The 26,174-nt window shown below is 39.3% G+C and overlaps 1 protein-coding gene across 5 annotated transcripts in view; it reads right to left on the bottom strand.

Annotated features, from left to right (window-relative positions):
- The window catches only part of baz (par-3 family cell polarity regulator), a 760,042-nt gene that overhangs the window by 336,912 nt on the left and 396,956 nt on the right, over positions 1–26,174 (bottom strand). For all 5 annotated transcript variants that reach the window (XM_090374871.1, XM_090374873.1, XM_090374874.1 and 2 more), the window contains exon 10: positions 9,393–9,532. In XM_090374871.1, the coding sequence (XP_090230997.1) occupies positions 9,393–9,532 (140 nt within the window). The remainder of the gene's footprint in view (positions 1–9,392; positions 9,533–26,174) is intronic.

Below are 26,174 nucleotides of genomic sequence, written 5' to 3'. Positions count from 1 at the left end.
TAACAAAACCATGCTGTGTCCGAGCTATAACTGAACTCTTGTCTAGATGATCCTGCAGTGCTTCTTTAACCAGTGCCTCCATTAATTTTCTGGGAACAGAAGTTAAACTCACAGGTGTATAATTACTAGTGTCAGCCTTTGATCCTCCTTTGTGAATTTGGGTCACATTTGCACATCTCCAGTCCATGGGTACCTCCCCTGAGTCCAAGGAAGCTCTCATAATTATGGCTAAGGGTTTTCTTACTTCCTTTGCTGCCTCCTTTAATATAACTGGATAGATCCCATCCACCCCAAATCAAGTTCATGAATAGTATAGGGGTGATTTGGCGACAGATAAATAGAGACAAGTGTCAAATTAATACCGATCACTATACGTGTTGCAACAGCTTCTATGGAGGTTTCTAACGGAATGTGTCTGTAAGGTACTCTTGAATCTAGGAATATGGCTACCCCTCCATGGGAATTATTTGTACCAGCTCTGTCTTTCCTAAAAAGTCATAATTTCTAATTGAGAGAGACACTTGTGACGTTAAATTTGTCTCTTGTTGTCTCTTGTAAGCAGATGCCTACAGGATGATAATGATCTATTAGCTCATGGATATCAATGTTACTGCGAAGTCCTCTACAGTTCCATTGTATGATATGATGCATTATTTGGTTTTGTTACATGAAGATGGTTCTGGTTCTTTTTTATTCCCAGTCTGTTTGTGGCGATCGAGCTTCACTTTCTCTCTTCTTGGAAAGGTTGGGTGTCCAGTGTTCATGTCATCCTCTGCGTGAAGATCTAGGATAGGTTCTTCTGGGTCGCCATTATTATTGGTATCCATATTTACTGCTATGGGATTATTTGCCTTCTTAGAGGGAGCTGAATCGGTTTTCAGTTTTTTTAGTATCTGATGATCTATATGGTGCAGTTGGTGGAACTGTGACTGGGGTGTTGCTGGCTCTGTCCGCTACCTTTTGCACCTTAGGAGACTGTTTCATTGATGATGACAGCATAGATTGGGCCCAATCTGTAGTGGATATGGTTGGGGGAATGGAAACTTCAGTTTGTGTTGCCGAAGATTGATATCTTTTCACTGCTGTTGCATATGTGTTCTTGGGTACATTGAGCATAATTTGTTTCTTTGCCTCTTGATACATAACTTTTTGTTCTACCCTATACTTTTGGATTTGTTTTCCTGTTTTCCAGAGATCACATGATTTTGAATAGGCTGGATGTGCGCCTTTGCAATTAGGACAGTGTGAGGTCTTAGCATCACAGTCTGTTTGTGAGTGTTCTTTGGACCCACAGTTTGGACAGACTGAATCTCCTCTAGAAGCCATTTGTGAGTGGCCAAATTTTTGGCACTTGCAGCATCTTATAGGATTTGGAATGAAAGGCCATACTCGGTAATTGAGATACCTGGCTTTGATACTAGATGGTAATATTGGTGTTCTGAATGTTAGGATGATGTTGCTGGTGGGAATTAGATCTCCATCTCTCCTGATTGTGACTTTTTGATGTTTAAGTTCCTGGACCAGTTCAGTTACGTTCATCAGATTCCATTCTGCAATTACTCCCTTGGAGGTATTTAAGGTTGCATGTGGGGCAACCTACATAGGTAGTCCTCCAAATGTTAATTTCAGCAAAGTCTCAGAATGTGTGCAACTTGCAGTTTCTACCAGTAAGTCACCGGATCTGAGTCTTCTCACCATTTTGGGTGAGCCTGCTACATTTTCTAGACATTTCTGTATAAGAAATGGTGATAGAGTTCTAATAGATTTGTCCAAAACAGAGTGCAAAATAAGGACTGATGGGCATTCCTGTTGATCTGTGTCCTTCCGCAATCTTTTTGTCTTTGTTTCGTCATATGCAATTTCATGGTCAGCATCGCTGACTGTACTAGATGAGCGCCTAGGCTGCTCAAAAGCAGGGTAGTCATCATAGACCATTGTTAGCTCCTTTTTGCCCTGGGGGGTAACTTTCCCTCCCAGATTTCCGGCCCCGTCACGGGGAGGCAGGAGCAGTGCCACAAGGAGGCCAAGCGGATTTTTTTTTTTTTTTTTTGTAGTTGTTGGCACATCGGCTTCTGTGGCCATATATAAGGTATGTTCGTGTCAGACAGCGCCTGGGATTTCTCCCATCTCCGCGTATGTTCGCTGTATCGAGGACAGTACACTGTCAAGCCAGAGACTTGAAAGTGTGTGGGCCATGTCTGTGCAGTGTGATCTGTTGTGCCCATTGTTTGTCGGGCTTATTGGCCGCCAGGCCCCTGGTGGGGCCCAATGTTGCCCATACCTTGCCACGTGGAGGCTAACCGGGTGTCCAGAATCATGACGAGTTGCTCCGGCAGGTCCTGCCACCTAGTTTCCTGGGATTTCAGTGGCTAGGACCTAAAAAAAAAAAAAATAAATAAAAAAAAAAAAATAAATAAATAAAAAATAATAATAATAATAAAAGCAAAAAAAAAAAAAAATAAATAAAAAAAAATAAAAAAAAAAAATATATATATATATATACGTGTTTGATGTTAATTCTTAAGGAGATTGCTGTTAGGAAATCGCTGGTTGGGGTTGAACGCTAGAAAGATGTGTTAAAAGGCCTAATAGGTCGGGAGAATTTTTTTGTTATTAAATTTAGACGTGTGGGCTATATGTTAGATGAAAGATAAAAGTGGGAGGGAGGGGAGGCTGAAGACTGGGGGGGGTAGAAGTAGAAGTAAGGGGTCGAAAGAGGAGATGACCCCTGCTTGACAGTATGGCATGCCCATGCCACACCAGAGGGGAGTTTGGATGGCGGGTGAGGGAGACGAAGAAGAGTTATCTCCCCCTGCCATGGATAAGGTATACAGTTAGAGTGGGGGAAGAGACTGAAGACTGGGGGAAAAGGCAGAAGCATGGGGACGATAGAGAAGGCGACCTCAGGTGGTCAGTGAGGCAGGCGCGTGCCTCACCAGGTGAAGAGATGGGTTGGCAGGGGAGGGAGGAAACAGAGCATGTCTCCTCTCCCTCCTGCTGGGGATAGGGAATTTAAGATGAATAGGGTAAGGGTACCCCATTCAGCTCGCCATATAGCATTTGGCAGCGGAGCTGCTAGTGGTTCTAGTCCGTTTCCAGGAGCAATCGGACCGAAGCATGATTGTTCATGGGGTGGTTCCCGTCCATTCTGCAGTCTTTACCGTCAAAAGGTCCGGGTTTGCTTGTCGGCGTTTGTGGGGTCTTCCTTGTGACATTTCCCATCCATGTGGTGTTTGCGTCAATGTTGTTTATAGAGTCATTTCTCATTTATTCAACTTTAGGTCCACTTCAGGGTTTAGTGCCTTGATGATCGGAGGCCACTGGGTTCAGGCGTCTTCCGCGGGATGATTTCCTTCGAGGTTTGTTCATTTCCTTATTGTGTCAGTGGTTGATTGCAGTTCGCTGCGATAAGAGCTCTCCGTCTTTTGAACAGGGCCAGTGCATAGCTGGAGAAAGCCTGATATTCTTCCCTGGTATCCAAGATGTGGTGCTCCTGGCCGTATGGTAGATACTGTATTTTGGTGATGAATGCACTGCGGAGGTCGTCATACAGCTGGCAATCATGCATGAGGTGCTGCCAGCTCTCCAGCCCCCCGCAGGTGCAGGTGGGATCTTCTTGTATTCCGAGTAGGGATAGCTTTGCATTCAGAGCTCCATGTCCTGTCAGTAGGTATGTGACTTGTAGGCCCAGGGAAAACCAGGGTGGGAAGTTCGGAAAAACCCGGCCAATGTTGGGCAGAAACTTTCTGGTGATTTCGCCTTTTTGCGAGGTGGCCCATCTATCCTGCCACACCTGCAGCAAGTGAGCATGCAGCTTTTTCTTTTCCATAGTCTTGCTATTGATGATGTCGGTGGTGATCCCAAACATGTCTGTGGGATACCCTTGTCCAGGTGGTGCGTGAGGCCCCGTCGAATGATCTCTAAGTCCAGTGGAAGTACACCAGCAAGGACTTGCAGGGCATGCGTGCTCACTGTGCTGCAAGCTCGAGTAATGGTCAGAAAGATTGATCGGTGAATCGAGTCAATGATTCGTTTACTGACAACAGTTGTGGCTTTTTGATACCACGCGCAAGATGCATACGTGACTATTGGGGTGAAGATGGTTTTATAGAAAAGACGTAGCACCCGTCTGTCTAGGCCCCAGTCTCTGCGAGTGACTCTGGCAACCAATGCAGTGTATCGTCTGACTTTTGTATGCAAATATTTCAGGTGGTCCTGAAATGATAGATTCGGATTTAGAATCATGCCTAGGTACTTTAGCTGCTTTGAGAATTTAATTGTTTTCTGGTCGATCTTGATTTGTGGAAGCCGCCTGAGGTTGAGGCACCCCTTGAGCAGAACGGAGTTTGTCTTTGCAGGGGATATTCTAAGTTGATTTTTCTTTGCCCATTCCTGAAGGGTGGACAGAGCCCGGTTTGCCAGTGTCTCCAGTTGTGTCCTTGAGTCTGCTGTCACTGTCAGTAAGAGGTCATCAGCAAATGCCTGCGATTTTACCTCGTCAAGGTCTATAGCTAGGAAGGAGTCCATTACTATGTTCCACAGTAGTGGTCCAAGGACCGAACCCTGTGGACAGCCACGAAATGTATTCTTGGAGAGGGTCCCATAGAGAGCAACAATCCTGATGGATCTATTTGTGAGGTAGCTCTTGATGACCCTGTAGAGGTTGCCTGGGATCCCAGCAACCCGAAGCCTTGCCAAGATGCTTGGCCACCAAAGTGCATCGAAGGGCCCAGCAAAGTCCACGGCAATCACGAGGAAATACTTCTTGGTGCATCTTGTTACTTGTTCTTGTAGATGTATTAAGGCATCCATGGCTGAGCGACCCCGCCTGAAGCCAAACTGGTTGGGTGAGGCCAGGCCAGCCCTGTCATAATATTGCGCTATTCGTCTATAGAGAAGGCGTTCAAGTAGTTTACTTGCAACTGTGAGAAGTGCGATCGGTCTGTACGATTCTGGGAGGTGTGGTGGTTTGGTCAGATTTTTCAGGATTAGTTTGACGTTTGTTTTCTTCCACGAAGTCGGGAAGGTGCCACATGCACCTTCCAAGGTTTTTGCGGTACTTTGATCCAATCCCGAGGCGGGATTCGAACCCGCAACCGTTGAGTTGCCAGGCAGGCAGCCAAGCGGTTAGAAGGGTTAGTGTTAGTAAAGAATGTAATATATATATAGTATAACAAAAAAAGAAAGGTAAGCTTCCTCTCTCTGTTCTTACTTGAGACTTTCCAAGTGGATAATTGATTTATAAATGAACTGCTAATATAAAACGATAGAACTTAAATAGAACTTTTATCTCTGAGAATCTCGCTATTTAATTCGCACTAGGAATGCTTGACCTCGAATTCGCTTGGCACCCGGGGGCAAGGGCCAGGGAACAGATAGTGAGATCAGTTGCAAAAAAACGTCCCCGTAGGCAAATACACATGGGTATGAGTACCTGTGTTTAAGAGTGTTAAGTTCTTGCTATCTAGAAGTTTTTCAATCAACTGTCCTCTTTTGTCTACATGGAGAGAACCTCATAGGGGATGGTGCCCATTAAAGTGCCCCATAAAAAAAAAAAAAGGAATGGAGAGGGGTAACTGGTTAAATAAATCTTCTATATCTTTCAGTGTATAAAGATCATTAGGTGGAAGACAGAGTGCAACTACTGCAAAGTTAATTCTGCTCCTGATGCAGATGAATATGTTTAAATGGGATGTTAGAGCCAAACCAAAATAGTGTCACCTCCATGAGTAGTTGTTTTTATGATCTTCCTGTATATATATTGTAGTGTTTGATTGCAATGCTTATGTGTAGAGTTAGGTTTGTTTCTTATAAACAAACACTTGCAGGATTGTGGAGAGAACTGAGTTCTTTGATATCATTAAAGCCCATGTCAATTCTCCTGAAAGTGTACACATTACTGATCTTAGTTATTGATTGAAATGCTCTACAATATGCTGCCTGTATAAACCAGTCTGTTTTGAATTTTTCTTTTCTAGGAAAATTTGGTCTACCACAAGTGTCCATATCATCTGCTGCATACAGTTTCCAGGATTGGTTTGCATTAGCAGAGGCATATGATGCAAGAAAAGAAGTTTATACAGCATAAGCCAAAAAAAAAAAAAAAAAAAAAAAAAAAAAAAATCCCATTTCGCACATCCATTTGCTCTAAAAGTTTGTCCAGTTTTTCCTTGAATTTATTTAAGCTATCAACTTCCACAATGACAGATGAAAGTTTGTTTCAACAATCAACTACCCACTGGCTAAAGGCAAATTTCTGCACATCTATTCTACAACTGTCCTTCCTCAATTTGAATTTAAGCCACTTTGGGTTCATCTTCATTAATTTCCATAGTGTTAGTATGTTTCTGTTTGTTGTCAACAGGTTTGGTGGTTTTTGTATTGTTTTTTGGCGGTGCTGAGTCTTTGGCATCTGGTGAGATAATAATGGACGTGTTATTCACCTGCTAAACTTTTGATTTTGCTTGAGTGAAGAGTGTGCATGCCCAGATATTGTTGTTATTATTTGGTTTTTAGGAGCATTAGCAACTAAGGCCGTATTGCTCCGAGGATATGCGGTGGTCATTCCTCTGACCTTTCCGCAACCTCCGTATTTGGTGGTTACGGGCTTGAACCCTGGTCTAATCAAGAAGCATGTGCTACGCACTGCTGCTCCTGCCCACCTGGCTACAGAGGCGCTGTGCATGCCCAGTAAGCTACTGAAATGTTGGGTGGGGGCAGGGGACTGAGATGTCGGTTTGTGTTCCAGTTACTTGTTTTCTGAAATGCTGTTACAGTAGAATATGTTTATATCATTGGGGGTAATGGTATCTGATTTTTAGCTTGTTGGTTTCTGATCTTATTTTCAGTTTTTCTCTCTTTTCCATATGCTGCGATCTCTGAAAAAAAGCAGGGTGGTCTGCTTTGCAGTTCGTGCAACAAGGAGATTGTGTGTTGCATTCATTATTAGAATGTCCTTTTGAGCCACAGGTTTTACTTGCAGTCCTCCCTACTACTACACAGGTAACTTTGACCTATTTACACCTTCTCCCCTTCCCACACTTGGGGTTACTTCAACATGTTATAAATATGCTGAGAACTAATTTTCTAACTTTTTTTATTCACTGATACAGCTTGGCTGAAGTTTGTTCCCCTCAGCCCATTTCACTAGCTCCTATTTGGCACTGCTGCAACTTGTCTGACTTTGTCAATATCATCTCGCCTGCATTTTTCATTACTTTTGTTTTTAAATTCCTCTTGGATTGCTTGTTATTTTATTTCATTTCTTTTTATTTAATCTTATCTTAATTTTTACTTTACATTTCATCTGGTTTTCATTCCTTTCCTTGTTGGTCTCTGTCGGGTCGGCTATGAAATATACGTCAGCCTACTTTTTTACATCTTGCTATGTATATTTCATATCAGAAACAGAGGCCTTGCTTCTTGCTGTATTTCCATTGGTTTTGCCTGCTGACCATTGATTACGAAATTAAAATCACTGGATCAGCATTAAGTACTATATGTATTTTTATTTAACTTTATATTTATTTATATTTTATAGGTATCTATTTATTTTTTCCATTGTTAATATATCTGATGTGGTCAGCATTCCTCCATTTATACTCTAATCTACTTATCTATATATACAGTAGAGATTTTTCAGTATATAGTTAATCCATTAGTAAAAAAAGGAGAAATAAAAAAGGTCACTTTTCTTCCTGAAACTAGCTTAAAGTTCATAAGACTAAGATTACCTTACTTAGGGCGAATGGAAGAAAAAAACTTTGAAAACTAAACATGAACTGAAGTTTGAGAAATCACTTTGTGAATTGCACAAAGAGTCATTGATCACTATAAAGCTTAGTACCTATGGGCATGTTATGTCATCAAAAAGACAGTTCATATACAGATATGGCAGAGCCGGAGCAGATACCTGCCAGAACATTTGCTATTTCCACTAGGAATTATAAGTCCCACACACTGAGTCAAAATCAGAGAGGGTGCAGGTGGGAATTTAACATTCATTTTTAGGAGTTTGTTCCAGATTATTCTACTTTTGTTATCCTGGAAGCAAACTGGATATAAGAATCTTTCTCTGCCTCCTTCCTGACAGTGACCCTGTGCCTTCAGTTTTTTAAAATCCATAAGGTTGTGAGCAGAACTGGCTCAAAGTGTTGTGATGCCTTTAATAAAAACCTTTTGAGTGACTGCACTTCAATTCCAAGTTGTTCAGCATTTAATGACAAAAAATATAACACTTAAAGATGATCCCTGAGGTATTTCTTACTCGAACTTGGAAAGAAGAACAATATCTGTATATTCATCAATTTGTACTGAACAGTACTGGCTTTGTCATTGTTGGGATAATATTTGCTCATTTATTTTTTCAGCCATATCTGTAATGCTACAATGAAAACTGTTATTTTACAGAGGTGCTTATCAATCGTTTTGCTTGCATTGTTCCCAATCATTATTTTCACCATTTCTTTGGTAGCAGGTTTGATAAGTGTCTCACAAATTACTTTAGCAGCTTGGCCTTTGGAATTAAACACAACACTATAAACAAGGCTTTTGCATTTTCATCTCATCACGCTGCACATTAGTTTCTGGGATGCTTGAATGTTGTTCCACTTTACTTCAGTTCTTTGATAGGATTTGTACAGTATTCTTTGATTCAGAATGGCAATTACAGTAGACTGGTTTCATATCTGCATTTGTAAGAATCTCCAAGCATAGGGCACATAATGGAATAGGTATCAACATATCATCACAAGTCTATGAAAATCCAAATTTCAAAATAATTTTCATTGTATTTGCATGACATTTTTGTTTTCTGTGCAGTGGTACTTTTAAAACACTAAGCGATTCATTAATTTGGTCAACATACTATTTGAAGACATATGACTGATTTCATCATAATCACCACTAGTACTTATGCCTCCATCGCTATACATTTTTAACCACTAATCCATGATAGGTTCAATTGGGGGGGAGGGGTTGATTCCAGTTCAAAATTTATATACTTAGGAAATGACTGTCAACTTCCAGAAGTTGCATTCAAAATATAAGAATCCATAGAATCCATATTAGGAATCTGTATCATACATATATGGCAGCAATAATACATGCAAAATCATGGGTTTGATGTGCTAGTTATATTATTTTCTAACACATATTAAAATAAATATATAATTATTAAAATAAAAAATGTTCTTCCATGTACCACTTAAAATCATCTTATATACCAGTGCTGGCACATGTAACACACTTTGGAAACACCATTCATATAGATGTCCAGAAAACACTGTCAACATATAGACAGCACATGACTCATTCTAAAAGTCAATTTTTTTTAGCGCTTTTAAAAAAGTTTCTAAAGTACAAATTCTTTTAAAAACTAAATTTACTCTTACTTCTAAAAGACGATCACCAGGTTTTAATCGGCCATCTTCAATAGCAGCACCTTTGGGAAGGATATTTTTTATATAAATTGGACAATTACCACCTGCAGGATTGTCCCGTGTTGTTATGCTGAACCCAAGACCATCAGCTCCTAGGGCAGGGGAAGAAAAATCAAAACAAGTTTTTTTGTTTTATTCACATGAATTATATTATATATACAGTAGAGCATTAGTTATCAAGAATAATTAATGTCACACCTCTTCCGGATGATTGAACGTAAATTAAATAAATTCTGTTATAATGTATTAAGGTAAAAGAAAAATACTAAATAGTTTGAAAAAAAAAAAAAAAATGAATTTACTTAATTTTAAAAAATAATAATAATAACCTACACATAAATTCGCACATTTACATATGTATATTCGGATAGGTATTCTACTGCAAATTTTGTGGGAAAAAATTTTAAGCAATTTTTTAAAATAATGTTCGATTGTTTTTTGTGACTTTTTTTTTTTTTTGCTGCGAAATCACTCACGTTCCTTAATAATATTAATTTGATTATATTGCATTCTTCCCAGTTTTCAGTGCATTTCAGTGCTGTTTCTTTTCATTGACATTTTACCATAAAAAACTGAGAAAAATAATAAATCGCACAGTTCAAACCGATATTATTCTTATCTAATCTAGAGCTAAACTAAACATAATGTGAAATGAAGAGAAAAAATATGTCATTGAAAATTAAGTTAACGGAAGCGAATGACTAAACTATCACTCATGGTTTCCGAGAAAACCCATTAGTCCTAATCTAACATTTCACCAGATATACAACATAAAAACAACAGACAGAAATACTCATTTAACATACCATTAATGAATAAATTTTAGGGGGGGGGGAAGAAAACCAGCCTTTCAAATTATTATACTACCATTAATAAAAAAAAAAAAGAAAATCAGCCTTTCCAATTATTATACTACCATTAATAAAAAAAAATAAGAAAATCAGCCTTTCAAATTATTATACTATCTTTAATAAAAAAAAAAAATAATAAATAAGAAAAAGCAGCCTTTCAAATTATTGCGGATAACCGACGTTCTACTGCATATTTATTTATTTAGTAAAACCTGGCACTTTACAAGCCTAAACTATTAAAAAGCGCCTCCGTAGCCAGGTGGGAACGAGCAGCATTGCATAACACACGCTTCTTGATTAGACCGGGGTTCGAGCCCGTCACCACCAAATACAGAGTATGCGGAAAGGTCAGGGAATTACAAACGCATATTCCCGGAGCAATATGGCCTTAGTTGCTAATGCTCTTAAAAACCAAATAACAAACAAACAAACTATTAAAAAAGCAAACCAGCATTAGTATTAGCATTAGTAGAGACATATGATGCAAGAAAGCAAGCTTATACAGCATCAGCCAAAAAAAAACAAAAAAAAAAAAAACACACACTTCCACTTCACCCCTCCGTTCGATCATAATACCTGTCCAGCTGAGCCTTAAATTTATTTAGGTTATCAACTTCCACAACAAGGGATGGAAGTATGTTCCACCAACCAACTACCCGCTGGCTAAAGGCAAATTTCCGCACATCTGTCTTTCCTCAATCTGAATTTATGCCCTCTCAGGTGATTATTCTGAGCAAAGGGAAGAATCCCATCGGCATTGAGTATGCTCAAACCATTCAAGGCTTTATACACCTCTACCAGATTACCTTGCCAGTGCCTAGTCTCAAGACACTGTAATTTGCAGAACTTAAGCCTTTCTTCGTAAGAGCAACCCTTTGTTCCATTCACTAATCTTGTTGCCCTTCTCGGTACTTGTTCCAACAGCTCTACATCCTTCTTGAAATGAGGCCTCCAGACCTGTATACAGTACTCAAGGTGTGGCCTGACCATTGCCTTATACAAGGGAATAATCACCTCCTTATCCCTGCTAGAAATATTCCTGTATATCATTGACAAGACACCATGAGCTGCTCTTGCAGCTCGTCTGCACTGCTCAGAGAACTTCATATCTGCCTGCACAATTACCCCCAGGTCCTTTTCATTCTCTACCACTGTCAGTGTAGTACCACAGAGTTGATACGTTGCTCTGGGGTTGCTGTTTCCCATATGTAGTACTTTACATTTGTCAATGTTAAACTTCATTTGCCACCTCTCAGCCCATCTGCTCAACCTTTCCAGATCCTGTGCCAGCAGCATAGTGTCAGTAGTGTCCTTGACAACCCTGCCAACCTTCGTATCATCTGCAAACTTGGACGTTAAGCTTGTTATACCATCATCAATATCATTTATAAATACAGAAAACAATAATGGACCCAACACTGAACCCTGAGGGACTCCACTAATAACATTAGTCCACGATGAGTCTTTGATTACCACTCTCTGTCTTCTCCCCCTCAACCACCCCTTTATCCATTGCACCAATTTGCCTCCAATGCCACACTGCTCCAATTTGTGCAGCAGTCTTCCATGTGCAACAGTATCAAAAGCCTTTCTAAGATCCAAGTATATAATATCAAAGTTATTCCCTGCATCCAGTTCTTTTGTGACTGCATCATAGTATCCAATAAAATTGGTCAGGCAAGACTTCCCCTTAACAAAACCATGCTGTGTCCCAGCTATAACTGAAGTCTTGTCTAGATGATCCTGCAGTGCTTCTTTAACCCGTGCCTCCATTAATTTTCTGGGAACAGAAGTTAAACTCACAGGTCTATAATTACTTGTGTCAGCCTTTGATCCTCCTTTGTGAACTGGGGTCACATTTGCAGATCTCCAGTCTATGGGTACCCTGCCTGAGTCCAAGGAAGCTCTCATAATTATGGCTAAGGGTTTGCTTACTTCTTTAATATAACTGGATAGATCCCATCCACCCCAGGTGTATTTCTTGTGTTTATCTTGAACAACATCTCCTCCACTTTACTCTCAGTTATTACAAGATTATCTAGCTTACTGGCAGAGTTGAATACACCTCGGGCATTCCCCTCGCTCAATAACTCCTCATGTGTGAATGTCGATGCAAAATATTCATTTAGTTTGTTAGCTACCTGAACAGGATCATCAACAGTTGAACCATCGATATCAAGTGGACCAATCTGATTCATTTCCTTCCTTCTACAGTTTACATAAGTAAAGAACTCTTTGCTGTTTTTCTTTGCATCCTTTGCCAAAGATTTCTCATAATCTGCATGCAGAGAAGAAAAATGCATGTATCCCATGCATTTTTCTTCTCCTCTGCCATATGTCTCATTAGTTCATCTGACATCCATTTAGGCCTAAACCTTGAACAACATTTCATAGTTGGTATGTAAAGCCTAGTAGCTTCCAAGGTAAGTTCTTTGAATGCTTCCCATTTTGAATTTGCTGTTGGTAACATCATCAGTTGGTCCCACTGTATAGAATTTAAATACTGTCTCAGACCATCGTAGTTGCCTTTACGAAAGCAAAAACCCTTCCCCTTTACCCCCGATGGTAGACACATCTTTGAGTAATCTCACTTCGGCACACTGTGATCACTGCCACCTAGTGGTTCCTTTATCTGCAGATTCTTAATGCATGAAGAATCACTACTGATAATCAAATCAAGAGTATTACTCCCTCTAGTTGCCTCCTGAACATGCTGATGTAGAAAACAATCATCCAATAAATCCACAAAAGCCTTCCTAGTGTGTGAGTGACCAACCCACAAATTCCAGTCAATATCTGGGAAATTAAAATCCCCCATTATAAGACTCTGATTTACTGGCCCACACTATTTCCCTGAACAATGTCTTATTATACTCATCGGAGTCATTAGGCCTATAGCACACTCCTACTCTCAATTTTGATCTCCCAATGCTTATGTCACACCAAACTGACTCGACACTGCGCTGTCCAGCGATGTCGACTGGCTTCACTTCCATGGATTTTATGTGTTTCTTAACTAATAGCATAACCCCTACTCCCTTCCTATCCTGTCTGTACACATTGTACTCCCCAAATTCCAATTCTGCATTCCTTATATCTGTGTGACACCATGTCTCTGATATCCCAACAATATCTGCCTTTGATGTTTTGAGCAATACCTCAAATTCATCAAATTTATTTACCAAACTCCTAGCATTGGTGTACACGCAAGTATACATGCACCTGTTCCCAATTCTTAGCTACCCTAACACAACCCATGTGTTTACTTGTAATGCAATGACTCCCAGCAGTCTCTGAAATATCCTGCATCTTGTTTTCCAGGCTTCTGCTCATTCCAACAGAAGCAGTGTGCAAGAATCACTTTCACCTCTGCCAGTGGCTTCTGTTAATCTATTAGTCCTTGTATCCCCCCCAAGCTAGCAGTTTTCCGACCCACCTAACACTGCCTCGAAAGCATCAGCAAATATTCTTGCACCCTCTCCTGTTAACAAGTACAGACAGACTAGGCTGAAAAAAATTCTACCCCTTGAGCCTTGAACAATCTTTCCAGGGCCGAATTGATCGACAAGGCTTTCATCATATACTCCCTCCTATCGTGTCTGGGCAGAATTGCAGACACTTTCAAATTCAACCTTAGAATCATAGTATCAATGATTCAGTCTTTGAGAATCCATGCAAAAGAGAATGACATTTCTCTCCTAATCTGTTTTTGCAGGCACAGGATTTAAACTGCATAGGTAATGCAATTATCTTAATCACAGCAGAAAAAACTTGATTCCATTACTTTCAAACAGATAGTTTTGCCAAAAGGCTAATCAGCCATTTTTTAAAAGATCAGACTACTATAGCAACCTGTTTCAGGTCTACCTGGTTCCTCATCTAGTAGCAGGTGCTTGCTGATGACAAATATGCATACTAAACTTTATTTTAAAATGGCTGTAAAGATGTTGTTCAGTGAGAACTGCCATGCAGCATACAAAATCACTTTTCAAAGTTATAATATAACTAAAACTATCTGTTTAAATAATATAATAATAGGACAACTTCTTCCAAATGCACATTTTTTCTGCTAAGATAATTAAGACCATTTCATGATCCATGCAGTTTAAATCCAGCTGGCTGGAAAAAACACATGAAAGAAAATGGCAGTCATTATAAATTAATTCAGTCATTTCTACTTAAATATTTATTGAAATATGCTCTTCTAAACTGCTCAAGCACTAGGTATACCTCTCTAAAATCTGGAAAATTTAACTCCAGCATTTCTCAATCCATGAGAGTGTCAGACTTCAAAGAGTATGCACTTTCCTAAAGTATTGCACTGACATTCTGGATAGTTCATATTAAATAATTTTAAAAAAATAATGTTTAAGAATACCATTAACAAATGGGGAATTGGGATATTAACCACTTAACCCATTCGCAATTGTGCAGGGCACGACAAACCCACTAATACTAATCCCCCACTCCCTTTTAAATTAAAAAAAAAAAATTCTGAACTTCAAGAGATTATGTCAACCCTCAAATTAGACAATTAATTTAGGGACTCCTCATCTGAAAAGGCTCTATAACAGAAAGTACACTGCTTGGACCACAATTTGGTTAGAAACAGAAGCTTTTTTTATGGGAAATATAAAATCCCAGTTCATTAAAAAGGCCTCTGTGGTCATGAAATCTATCCATAATTGATGGCAACTCTGACCAATTATAACTTTATAAACATAAGTAATTACAAATAAAATAAATAAGTAAAATAGACTTATAAAGTGTAGATAATTTAAAATATACATATGAATTCCTATCAAATCATATAAAACTTGGATTAAAAATTATATATATAAAAGCATTAAACCCATACTACTATGACACTTTAAAATACTATGCATTAAAAGCGTTAAACCTGTACTACTGTAAAACTGAAGCTTTCGGCAGCATCTGCTGCCTTCCTCAACATAAGTAGTGCTGCATCAACAATTTATTATAAAGTACCAAGCCTTCCCAGCAGACCCAGGATGTACTTTGTACCTGTGCATACTCCATTTCCCATATGTCAGCCCCGGAAGTGGCACAGGGCTGAACGACCTTAAAACGTCCATCCCTATCCAGGATAACGTCTCAAACATTACATTAATCCTACAACCCTTATCCCTATTCAAGCTAAAATCACCCAAGGAACAAATCCTTAGCCTCTCCAGCCACTTTTGGTTCCAAAAACCTTCTACTTTATCTGTAATTTTTTTTTTTTTTTTTTATGAAACCCCCAAACACGAAAGGTATCAAAACCTATAGTACTTAGTACCGTGCATGGGTTGAAGGAGAAGTATGGGGGGGAGGGAGATGCCGGAAACTTTGCTCTAGAGACTAAACATGGGTTTCACCACTTCAAGCCTCCAATAAGCAAAGTGGTGGTATTTCACCGGTTGATGAAAGTCATCTACCACCTATTACAGCTCCTTCAGCTGTTATACCATGCCCAGTTTCCCAGGCATGTTCCACCACAGCTGACCCCGAGATATTAGCCAACCTAAGCACACTACTATGCTCCCCCAGTCTATCAAGTAATCTGCGCTTAGTCCCAACTACATAATATCCCCCACAGGTGTGGAGAGGGCTATATCAGATATTTCTGAAACCACTGCCAATGAGCGGATGAAAACTGTGTGTATTTTAGGCTGGGAACGTCAGATATCACCTAATTTATTATCGGTGCAAAGGAGGGCTTTGCAGGAGCTACAGCAGGATGAGAGTATCACTGTGTTGTCAATTGTTCCAATTATAAAGGGGAGCCACTATTAAGCCAAATTCTCAATTGGCTTAATAGTGGCTCCCCTTTATAAAGTTTACCTCCGAGGTCTAGTGGGGGGGGGGTGCTTTGCCATTTTTGGATGTCTGGATTTACAGGGTGGGCCGACAATTAAAAACAAGAGTGTTTAGGAAGGAAATGTGTGAGGCCCAGTATACTCATTATAGTTCTGCCCAGACTGGAGGTCATAAGAAGAGTGTGGTTAGGGCTTTAATGAGCAGGGCTTGGTCGCACTTCTCTTCCTCGGAGGATGGGGAGGAAGAAATCAAGCGGGTCACAGCTGACCGTATGAGATGTGGATACCCCCAGAACGTGACCGAAGGTTGTTGTGGACATGGTACTTGGAGGGAGTACCTGGTTCCACCACGTACATTCCCTACTATCTGGGCATGTTGCAGCCAATAGCCTGCATTTTACAGTCTTACCAATTACGTTGTGCGCAGCTTCTGGGTCAGAAGCTGCGCACGGTGATGGCGGCATTTAAAGACCCTGTTGTGGGAGTTGAAAACAGTGGGGTTGTCTATAAAATTCAGTGTCTGGATTGTGGGGGATGTTACATAGGTGAGACTAAGCACAGATTACGCGACAGACTGGGGGAGCATAGTAGGGCGCTTAGGTTGGCTGATGTCTCGGGGTCGGTCGTGGCGGAACATTCCTGGGAAACTGGGCCTGGTATAACAGCCGAAGGAGCTGTAATTACAGATAAGGTAGAAGGTTTTGGGAACCAAAAGTGGCTGGAGAGCCAAAGGATTTATTCCTTGGGTGATCTTAGCTTGAATAGGTAAAAGGGTTGTAGGATTAATGTAATGTTTGAGATCGTTATCCTGGATAGGGATGAACGTTTTAAGGTTGTACAGTCCCATGCCACTTCCGGTTCTGACATATGGGAAACGGGGTATGTGCAGGTACCACAGTACATCCTGGGAAGGCTTGGTACTTTATAATGAATTGTTGATGCAGTACTACTTATGTTGAGGAAGGCAGCAGATGCTGCCGAAAGCTTCAGTTTTACAGTAGTACGGGTTTAACGCTTTTATATGTATAGTATTTTTTCAAAATTTTATATGATTTGTATATTCATATGTTTATATTAAATTATCTAGACTTTACAGTCTATTTTACTTATTTATTTTAGTTGTAATTAAATTTCACATATGTTTATAAAGTTATAATTGGTCAGAGTTGGCAGCATCAATTATGGATAAAAGCCCAGATTACGAAAATATTATGGCTTTGTTCAGGAGACATTATGATTTATGATCTCTCTCTCTCTCTCTCTCTCTCTCATATTAGAGCCAGAAAATGTAATTTGAGACATAAGTTTCTCAAATTACATTTTATGGAATCTCACTGGACTTTCTTCCTAACAGTCCTGGTCATGTGGGTGTTGAACATGGAAAAGGTAGTATTACAAAACTATTTGAAATATTTGAAAAATGATTAACTATACTCATTTTAAAAAACTCAATATGAGGAAAACCATATTCAGAATGATCAGTAAAACCTATAATAGAAGTACAGAGGAAGGAAACAAAAAGAAAAGATAAAAAAAATTAATTTGATGTAGAGTGTAATTCATTAGTGATACCACCATTCAAGAAACTTGTGTGCTTTAATAACTTTTTACTCTTATAAAGAACTTGTGTTGGCGATGGTGATTATGGGCTTCTATGAGAGTTGTTATATTTGCCACTTATTAATTCACTTAGAAAATTCTGGGTTCAAAATAGAAATTGACCAATGTCAAGAGACATTTTCTTAAAGCCATGGATAGACAAATGGAATAGTCCAGTTCAGCAGTTTTTTTTCCCCCCATCATGCAAAACATGCACAGTGAACCTAATAAATCCTACAGCCATAATATGGGGTACAATACTGGTACTCTATCTCATTTCAAACTTTTGATGGTACTTCTGTCAAAAGGAGGTCTTCGAATTTTAATCAATCTCTCCACCACAAAACTATATTGCAGATCTATTCTACAATTATTATTTCTTAGTTAAAACTTATGTATATTACTTAAAAATAAGAGAAAAATCATCCTCTGGATTGATTTGGTTGACCTCTAATTGAGGTCAACCAAATCAATCCAGAGGATGATAATGCAGATCAAAATTTTGAGGTTCCAAAAGTTACACTAAAAAGCAGACAGGAAGGCATAAACTTAGCCAAGCAATTAGAATCTTATTTTTTGAATGCAGATCATTCGACTGAAAGGAGCACAAAGCTGAAAAGGAAGCTTCAAACATGCTTAGCTCCATACTATGATATTAACAAAGATCTATCAAGCAAAAGCAAACAAAGCCAGGTTACTGATTTTTTTTTTTTTTTTTTTTAAAGAGAGCAGAAGATACACGAAATCTAGATACTGCAGAAGAAAGATCAGGTGAAGATAATCACCTTCTGATTTTTCACTGTTGCACTGTTGTCATGCAACAGAGAGAACATTCTCATCTGATTGTGCTCAGAAGTGATGAAGAGGAAGAAAATTAAAAGAAAGTACATTCTGATGTGTGTGTGTGTGTATCACAGACTGTGAGACGTTTGTTCGATTATTACTATTTTTAATAAAAATGAAGTTTCCGATAGTTTAAAAAAAAATGGTGTATTTTTGTTAGCTTTTGGGATGCAACCCCTTTTTTGTACTGGTTCTTGATCCCATTTAGCATGGTTTCGCACGACATGATATTTGATAGCAACCTAACTGCAGTGTTATCAAGGTTTACCTGTACGTGGTGATTTCAAAACCTTGCACAGACAGTTCTGCTATAATGCATTCGCATTTTCGCAATACAAATTTGTTCCAACGCAACTGATATATTAGGAAACAATGAGAATATAACATGATTTTCGCGTTGATCATGCACAATTTTGTCTGCAAGTAATACCAGGTGAACGCAAAACCCGCACCAAGCTGAACATAGCGACCTGCACAGCAATACATGCAAGTTTATGAAGCATTAAAAATGTCAAATACATGCGAGCTATATTTCCCATTTACTGTAGTTATATTGGTCGGAGACACACTGTTGTCATTCGCTGTATTCACAAGTTAACAGGTGATATTGTAGGCTGACTCACGTTTTCGGGAGCTCACATTTTTCAGTACGAACAGAAATTTTGAGGCATGAGCAGAGGAGTATATTTCTGGAGATCACTACCATAAAACAATATGCAGTTCCCAGTTTATTGTACTTTTCTGTTAGTGTAATCTAATTATAAAAGGGTAGTAACCTCAATCTTACTGCATTTGCAATAATACCGACAGCTGGAATTCTGTGGATTTTTACGTGTTTCCCCTTCCATGAAATCTTCAATCATATAAAAAACAAATAAATTTTCAGAATCTTCTCTTCATAAACTTGTCTCACTTGCGCAATTTGTGCATCCCATGTTCCTTGTTATTGTTTGCTTATCTTTTTTACTGTTTTAAATTTTACAATAAAAATAATAATAATGTCAAGTGAATAGAAATATCAGTCAAACAAACTTCATATCTTGCAAAGGTATAGTGCTATATTTACTATAATATTAGCATTAGCATTAGTAGAGGCATATGATGCAAGAAAGCAAGCTTATTCAGCATCAGCCAAAAAAAAAAAAAAAAACCCTCTCCCATTTCACCCCTCCGTTCGTTCGAAATACCTGTCCAGTTGAGCTTTAAATTTGTTTAGGCTATCAACTTCAACAACAAGTGATGGAAGTCGGTTCCACCAACCAACCACCCGCTGGCCAAAGGCAAATTTCCGCACATCTATCCGACATCCGTCCTTCCTCAATTTGAATTTATGCCCTCTGAGGTGATTATTCTGAGAAAGATGAAGAATCCCATTGGCATTGAGCATGCTCAAACCATTCAAAGCCTTATACACCTCTATCAGATCACCTCGCCGGTGCCTAGTCTCCAGACTCTGTAATTTGCAAAACTTAAGCCTTTCTTCGTAAGAGCAACCCTTTGTTCCATTTACTAATCTTGTTGCCCTTCTCTGTACCCGTTCCAGCAGCTCTACATCCTTCTTGAAATGAGGCCTCCAGACCTGTATACAGTACTCAAGATGTGGCCTAACCATTGCCTTATACAAGGGAATAATCACCTCCTTATCCCTGCTAGAAAAATTCCTGTATATCATTGACAAGACACCATGAGCTACTCTTGCAGCTCGTCTGCACTGCTCAGAGAACTTCATATCTGCCTGCACAATTACCCCCAGGTCCTTTTCATTCTCCACCACTGTCAGTGTAGTACCGCAGAGTTGATACATTGCTCTGGGGTTACTGTCACCCATATGTAGTACTTTACATTTGTCAATGTTAAACTTCATTTGCCACCTCTCAGCCCATCTGTTCAACCTTTCCAGATCCTGTTGCAGCAGCATAGCGTCAGTAGTGTCCTTAACGACCCTGCCAACCTTTGTATCATCTGCAAACTTAGACATTAAACTTGATATCCCATCATCAATATCATTCATAAACACCGAAAACAACAATGGACCCAACACTGAACCTTGAGGAACTCCACTAATAACATTAGTCCACGTTGAGCAGTGTCCATTGATTACCACTCTCTGTCTTCTGCCACTCAACCATCCCCTTATCCATAGCAGCAATTTGCCTCCAATGCCACACTGCTCCAATTTGTGCAGCAGTCTTCCATGTGCAACAGTATATAAAAGCCTTTCTAAGATCCAAATATATAATATCAAAGTTATTCCCTGCATCCAGTTCTTTTGTGACTACATCATAGTATCCAATCAAATTGGTCAGGCAAGACCTGCCCTTAACAAAACCATGCTGCGTCTGAGCTATAACTGAATTCTTGTCTAGATGATCCTGCAGTGCTTCTTTAACCAGTGCCTCCATTAATTTACCTGGAACAGAAGTTAAACTAACAGGTCTATAATTACTTGTGTCAGCCTTTGATCCTCCTTTGTGAATTGGGGTTACATTTGCACATCTCCAGTCTATGGGTACCTCCCCTGAGTCCAAAGAAGCTCTCATAATTATGGCTAGGGGTTTGCATACTTCCTTTGCTGCCTCCTTTAATATAACTGGATAGATCCCATCCACCCCAGGTGCCTTTTTTATGTTTATCCTCAACAATCTCTCCTCCACTTTCCTCTCAGTTATTACAAAATCATCCAGCTCACTGCCAATGTTTACTTTACCTTCATCATTCTCCTTCCTGAATAACTCCTCATGCGTGAATGTAGATGCAAAATACTCGTTTAGATTGTTAGCCACCTGAGCAGGATCCTCAACTGTTGAACCATCAATATCCAGTGGACCAATCTGATTCATCCATTTCATTCTCGAGTTCAAGTATGTAAAGAACTCCTTTCTGTTTTTCTTTGCATCCTTTGCCAAGGATTTTTCGTAGTCTGCCTTTGCCTGCCTAATCTCCTTTGTGACTTGGTTACAGACCAACTTATATCTATCATAGGCTTCCATGTCACCCATTAATTTGTATGTATCCCATGCATTTTTCTTCTCTGCCACATGTCTCATTAGTCCATCTGACAACCATTTAGGCCTAAACCTTGAACAATATTTCTTAGTTGGTATGTAAAGCCTGGTAGCCACCAAGATTAGTTCCTTGAATGCTTCCCATTTTGAGTTTGCTCTTGGTAACATCATCAGTTGGTCCCACTGTATAGAATTTAAATACTGTCTCAGACCATCATAGTCGCCTTTACGAAAACAAAAACCCTTCCCTTTACCTCTGATGGTAGTTACCTCCTTGAGTAAATCCCACTTCAACACACTGTGTGATCACTGCCACCTAGTGGTTCATTTATCTGCAGGTTCTTAATGCATGAAGAATCACTACTGATAATCAGATCAAGAGTATTGCTCCCTCTTGTTGCCTCACGAACATGCTGATGTAGAAAACAATCATCCAATAAATCCACAAAAGCCTTGCTAGTGTGCGAGTGACCAACCCACAAATTCCAGTCAATATCTGGGAAATTAAAATCCCCCATTATAAGACTCTCTGATTTACTGGCCCACTCTATTTCCCTGTACAATATATTATTATACTCATCAGAGTCATTAGGCCTATAGCACACTCCTACTCTCAATTTTGATTTCCCTATGCTTATGTCACACCAAACTGACTCGACACTGCCCTGTCCATCGATGTCAACTGGCTTCACTTCCTTTGACTTTATGTGTTTCTTAATTAATAGCATAACCCCTCCTCCCCTCCTGTCCTGTCTATCCTTTCTATATACATTGTATTCCCCAAATTCCAGTTCCGCATTACTTATATCTGTGTGACACCACGTCTCTGATATCCCAACAATATCTGCCTTTGATGTTTTGAGCAATACCTCAAATTCATCAAATTTATTTACCAAACTCCTAGCATTGGTGTACACGCAGGTATACATGCACCTGTTTCTAAATAAATAAATAAATATTTATTTATTTATTAGAAATTTCAGCTGTTTAAACTTGTGTTAGCAATTTTATTAAGTTTAACTTTTTTTTAGTGTTTTACTTACCAGACTGAACAGTTTTTTGATTGCTCTGCCCCATCCCTATTTTTCCCATAAGCCCTGTTGTTTTTTATGTGCGAAATACCATAATGCAGAGATTTTTAGGAACACATGTACCACGTTATAGCAGAACTAACTGTAATTAGACAGTAATTACTAATATGAATGATTCTTTATGCTTGCAACCAATCTTCTACAGTTTTCAGCAATATCACATTCTTTCTAAAAATATTTCTAAAACTGTATACTTTATGTAATGGACAATCCTTGTATAACCATTAAGTGGCCGTTAGATGGCAATTACATAAAGCTAAATTATATAACTCTAAACATGTAATGGAACAATTTAGGGAGTCTGGGTGCGAGGTTGGCCTGTGCAGGTATTGCTCCTTAAAGCTCTTCAAACAGAGAAGTTTTTCCTGATTTATTTTCTGCTTTATTAGTTTAAATTGTCATATTAACTTATTTTCTAGAGTAGCTTTATATTCCTAGTTACGATACTTAGTTTAAAGTTTAACTTAGACAGAGATTTCGTAGATATTACTTAGTATCGGTAACGGTATCAAATCCACGTGTCACAAATTGAACGAGAGGTCTTTTAACCAAATTTAGTCGATTTATTAACCAATTGTTATATCAAATTATCTTTTATAAGTAGATTATAGACCTAGTCAGGATCCTTAGTTTATTCTAAATTGAGATAGCGAGATTTGGAAGCTAATCAATACTTACGAGTCCGTAGAAGTACCGTTCGAGAATTCCCGCCATTTTTACACGATAGCATAAGCTTAGTGTAGTATACTGCATAATATAATATTGTCAATTAATCAGTAAATCTATTAATCTTGATAAACTTTATTGTCAATTAAATTGTATTTTTAACTCTATAAATATATATAACGACTTAATCGTAACAAATAATTAATACATAACTATAGTGGTACACGTGATACGGAAGTTGTATAAAGGGAACACTAGATACCGAAAAAAAAAAAAAAAAAAAAAAAATATATATATATATATATATATATAACATAACTGTTTTGGGATATAACTTAAGGATTTAATTTTTGTTTTAAATTTTATTGAATTAAATTGGAATCATGACTCTGACCAGAGCAGCAAAGCAAAAGGCTCAAGCTAATGGGAGTGCTGTGGTTCAGGGGAGAACTGAGGGGGGCAGTTGCCCTCTGAATCACAGTCTATTAAAATGCACTGTTTGCTTGATGTTTGCGGAGCAGTCGGGTACGGGACATGATACTGCCAAGGGGGATGTCTTTGTGTGTGCACGATGTAAGGAGTGCAAGGAAATCAGGCGACAACTCAGCGTTGTTATGGGCCTTTTATGAGACCTTGAAGGACAGGGTGGATGCCCTCGAAGGAAATAAATTGAGGGGCCCATCAAGCTCTCAGCTGCCCACATCAACGCCAGAGCTTGCACTTGGTCATCAGGCAACACAGGGGCAGCCCCCTAGGCAGAATGCGCTGGTCCCACAGGAACTAGTAGTTGTTGGTGACTCTATTGTCAGGGAAACGGGGAACATGCTTTGTGAAAAGGATAGGTGGAATAGGACCAGGGTATGTCTGCCAGGGGCAAAGGTTGATGACGTTGTAGAGCGGATATCATCTTTTAAGGGCACAAAAGGTGATATAGTTGTACACGTTGGCACAAATGATATTAAGAGTAGGAGACCGGCGGAATTACTTAGCAAGTACAAGTCACTGTTGAAAAAAAGCCGTGAATTAGGGTTGAACTTGAAAGTGTCTGCAATTCTGCCCAGACACGATAAGAGGGAGTATATGATGAGAGCCTTGTCGATCAATTCGGCCCTGGAGGGATTGTGCAAGGCTCAAGTGGTAGAATTTTTTTCAGCCTGGACTGTACTTGTTAACAGGAGAGATTGCTTCTACAGGGATGGGATACACTTAAATAGAAAGGGTGCAAGAATTTTTGCTGATGCTGTCGAGGCAGTGTTAGGTGGGTCGGAAAACTGCTAGTTGGGGGGATACAAGGACTAATAGATTAACAGTAGCCACTGGCAGAGGTGGAAGTGATTCTTGCACTGCTTCTATTCAAATGAGCAGAAGTCTGAAAAACAAGATGCAGGATATTTCAGAGACTGCTGGTAGTCATTGCGTTACAAGTAAACACATGGGTTGTGTTAGGGTAGCTAAGAATAGAAACAGGTGCATGTATACCTGCGTGTACACCAATGCTAGGAGTTTGGTAAATAAATTTGATGAATTTGAGGTATTGCTCAAAACCTCAAAGGCAGATATTGTTGGGATATCAGAGACGTGGTGTCACACAGATATAAGTAATGCGGAACTGGAATTTGGGGAATACAATGTATATAGAAAGGATAGACAGGACAGGAGGGGAGGAGGGGTTATGCTATTAATTAAGAAACACATAAAGTCAAAGGAAGTGAAGCCAGTTGACATCGATGGACAGGGCAGTGTCGAGTCAGTTTGGTGTGACATAAGCATAGGGAAATCAAAATTGAGAGTAGGAGTGTGCTATAGGCCTAATGACTCTGATGAGTATAATAATATATTGTACAGGGAAATAGAGTGGGCCAGTAAATCAGAGAGTCTTATAATGGGGGATTTTAATTTCCCAGATATTGACTGGAATTTGTGGGTTGGTCACTCGCACACTAGCAAGGCTTTTGTGGATTTATTGGATGATTGTTTTCTACATCAGCATGTTCGTGAGGCAACAAGAGGGAGCAATACTCTTGATCTGATTATCAGTAGTGATTCTTCATGCATTAAGAACCTGCAGATAAATGAACCACTAGGTGGCAGTGATCACACAGTGTGTTGAAGTGGGATTTACTCAAGGAGGTAACTACCATCAGAGGTAAAGGGAAGGGTTTTTGTTTTCGTAAAGGCGACTATGATGGTCTGAGACAGTATTTAAATTCTATACAGTGGGACCAACTGATGATGTTACCAAGAGCAAACTCAAAATGGGAAGCATTCAAGGAACTAATCTTGGTGGCTACCAGGCTTTACATACCAACTAAGAAATATTGTTCAAGGTTTAGGCCTAAATGGTTGTCAGATGGACTAATGAGACATGTGGCAGAGAAGAAAAATGCATGGGATACATACAAATTAATGGGTGACATGGAAGCCTATGATAGATATAAGTTGGTCTGTAACCAAGTCACAAAGGAGATTAGGCAGGCAAAGGCAGACTACGAAAAATCCTTGGCAAAGGATGCAAAGAAAAACAGAAAGGAGTTCTTTACATACTTGAACTCGAGAATGAAATGGATGAATCAGATTGGTCCACTGGATATTGATGGTTCAACAGTTGAGGATCCTGCTCAGGTGGCTAACAATCTAAACGAGTATTTTGCATCTACATTCACGCATGAGGAGTTATTCAGGAAGGAGAATGATGAAGGTAAAGTAAACATTGGCAGTGAGCTGGATGATTTTGTAATAACTGAGAGGAAAGTGGAGGAGAGATTGTTGAGGATAAACATAAAAAAGGCACCTGGGGTGGATGGGATCTATCCAGTTATATTAAAGGAGGCAGCAAAGGAAGTATGCAAACCCCTAGCCA

The sequence above is a fragment of the Mastigoproctus giganteus genome, chromosome 1 (genome assembly GCF_048544385.1).
Source record: "Mastigoproctus giganteus isolate SK-2022 chromosome 1, ASM4854438v1, whole genome shotgun sequence".
Lineage (NCBI taxonomy): Eukaryota > Metazoa > Arthropoda > Arachnida > Uropygi > Thelyphonidae > Mastigoproctus > Mastigoproctus giganteus.
Note: the sequence above shows the minus strand (reverse complement) of the source record. Positions and strands in the feature narration are given on the sequence as shown.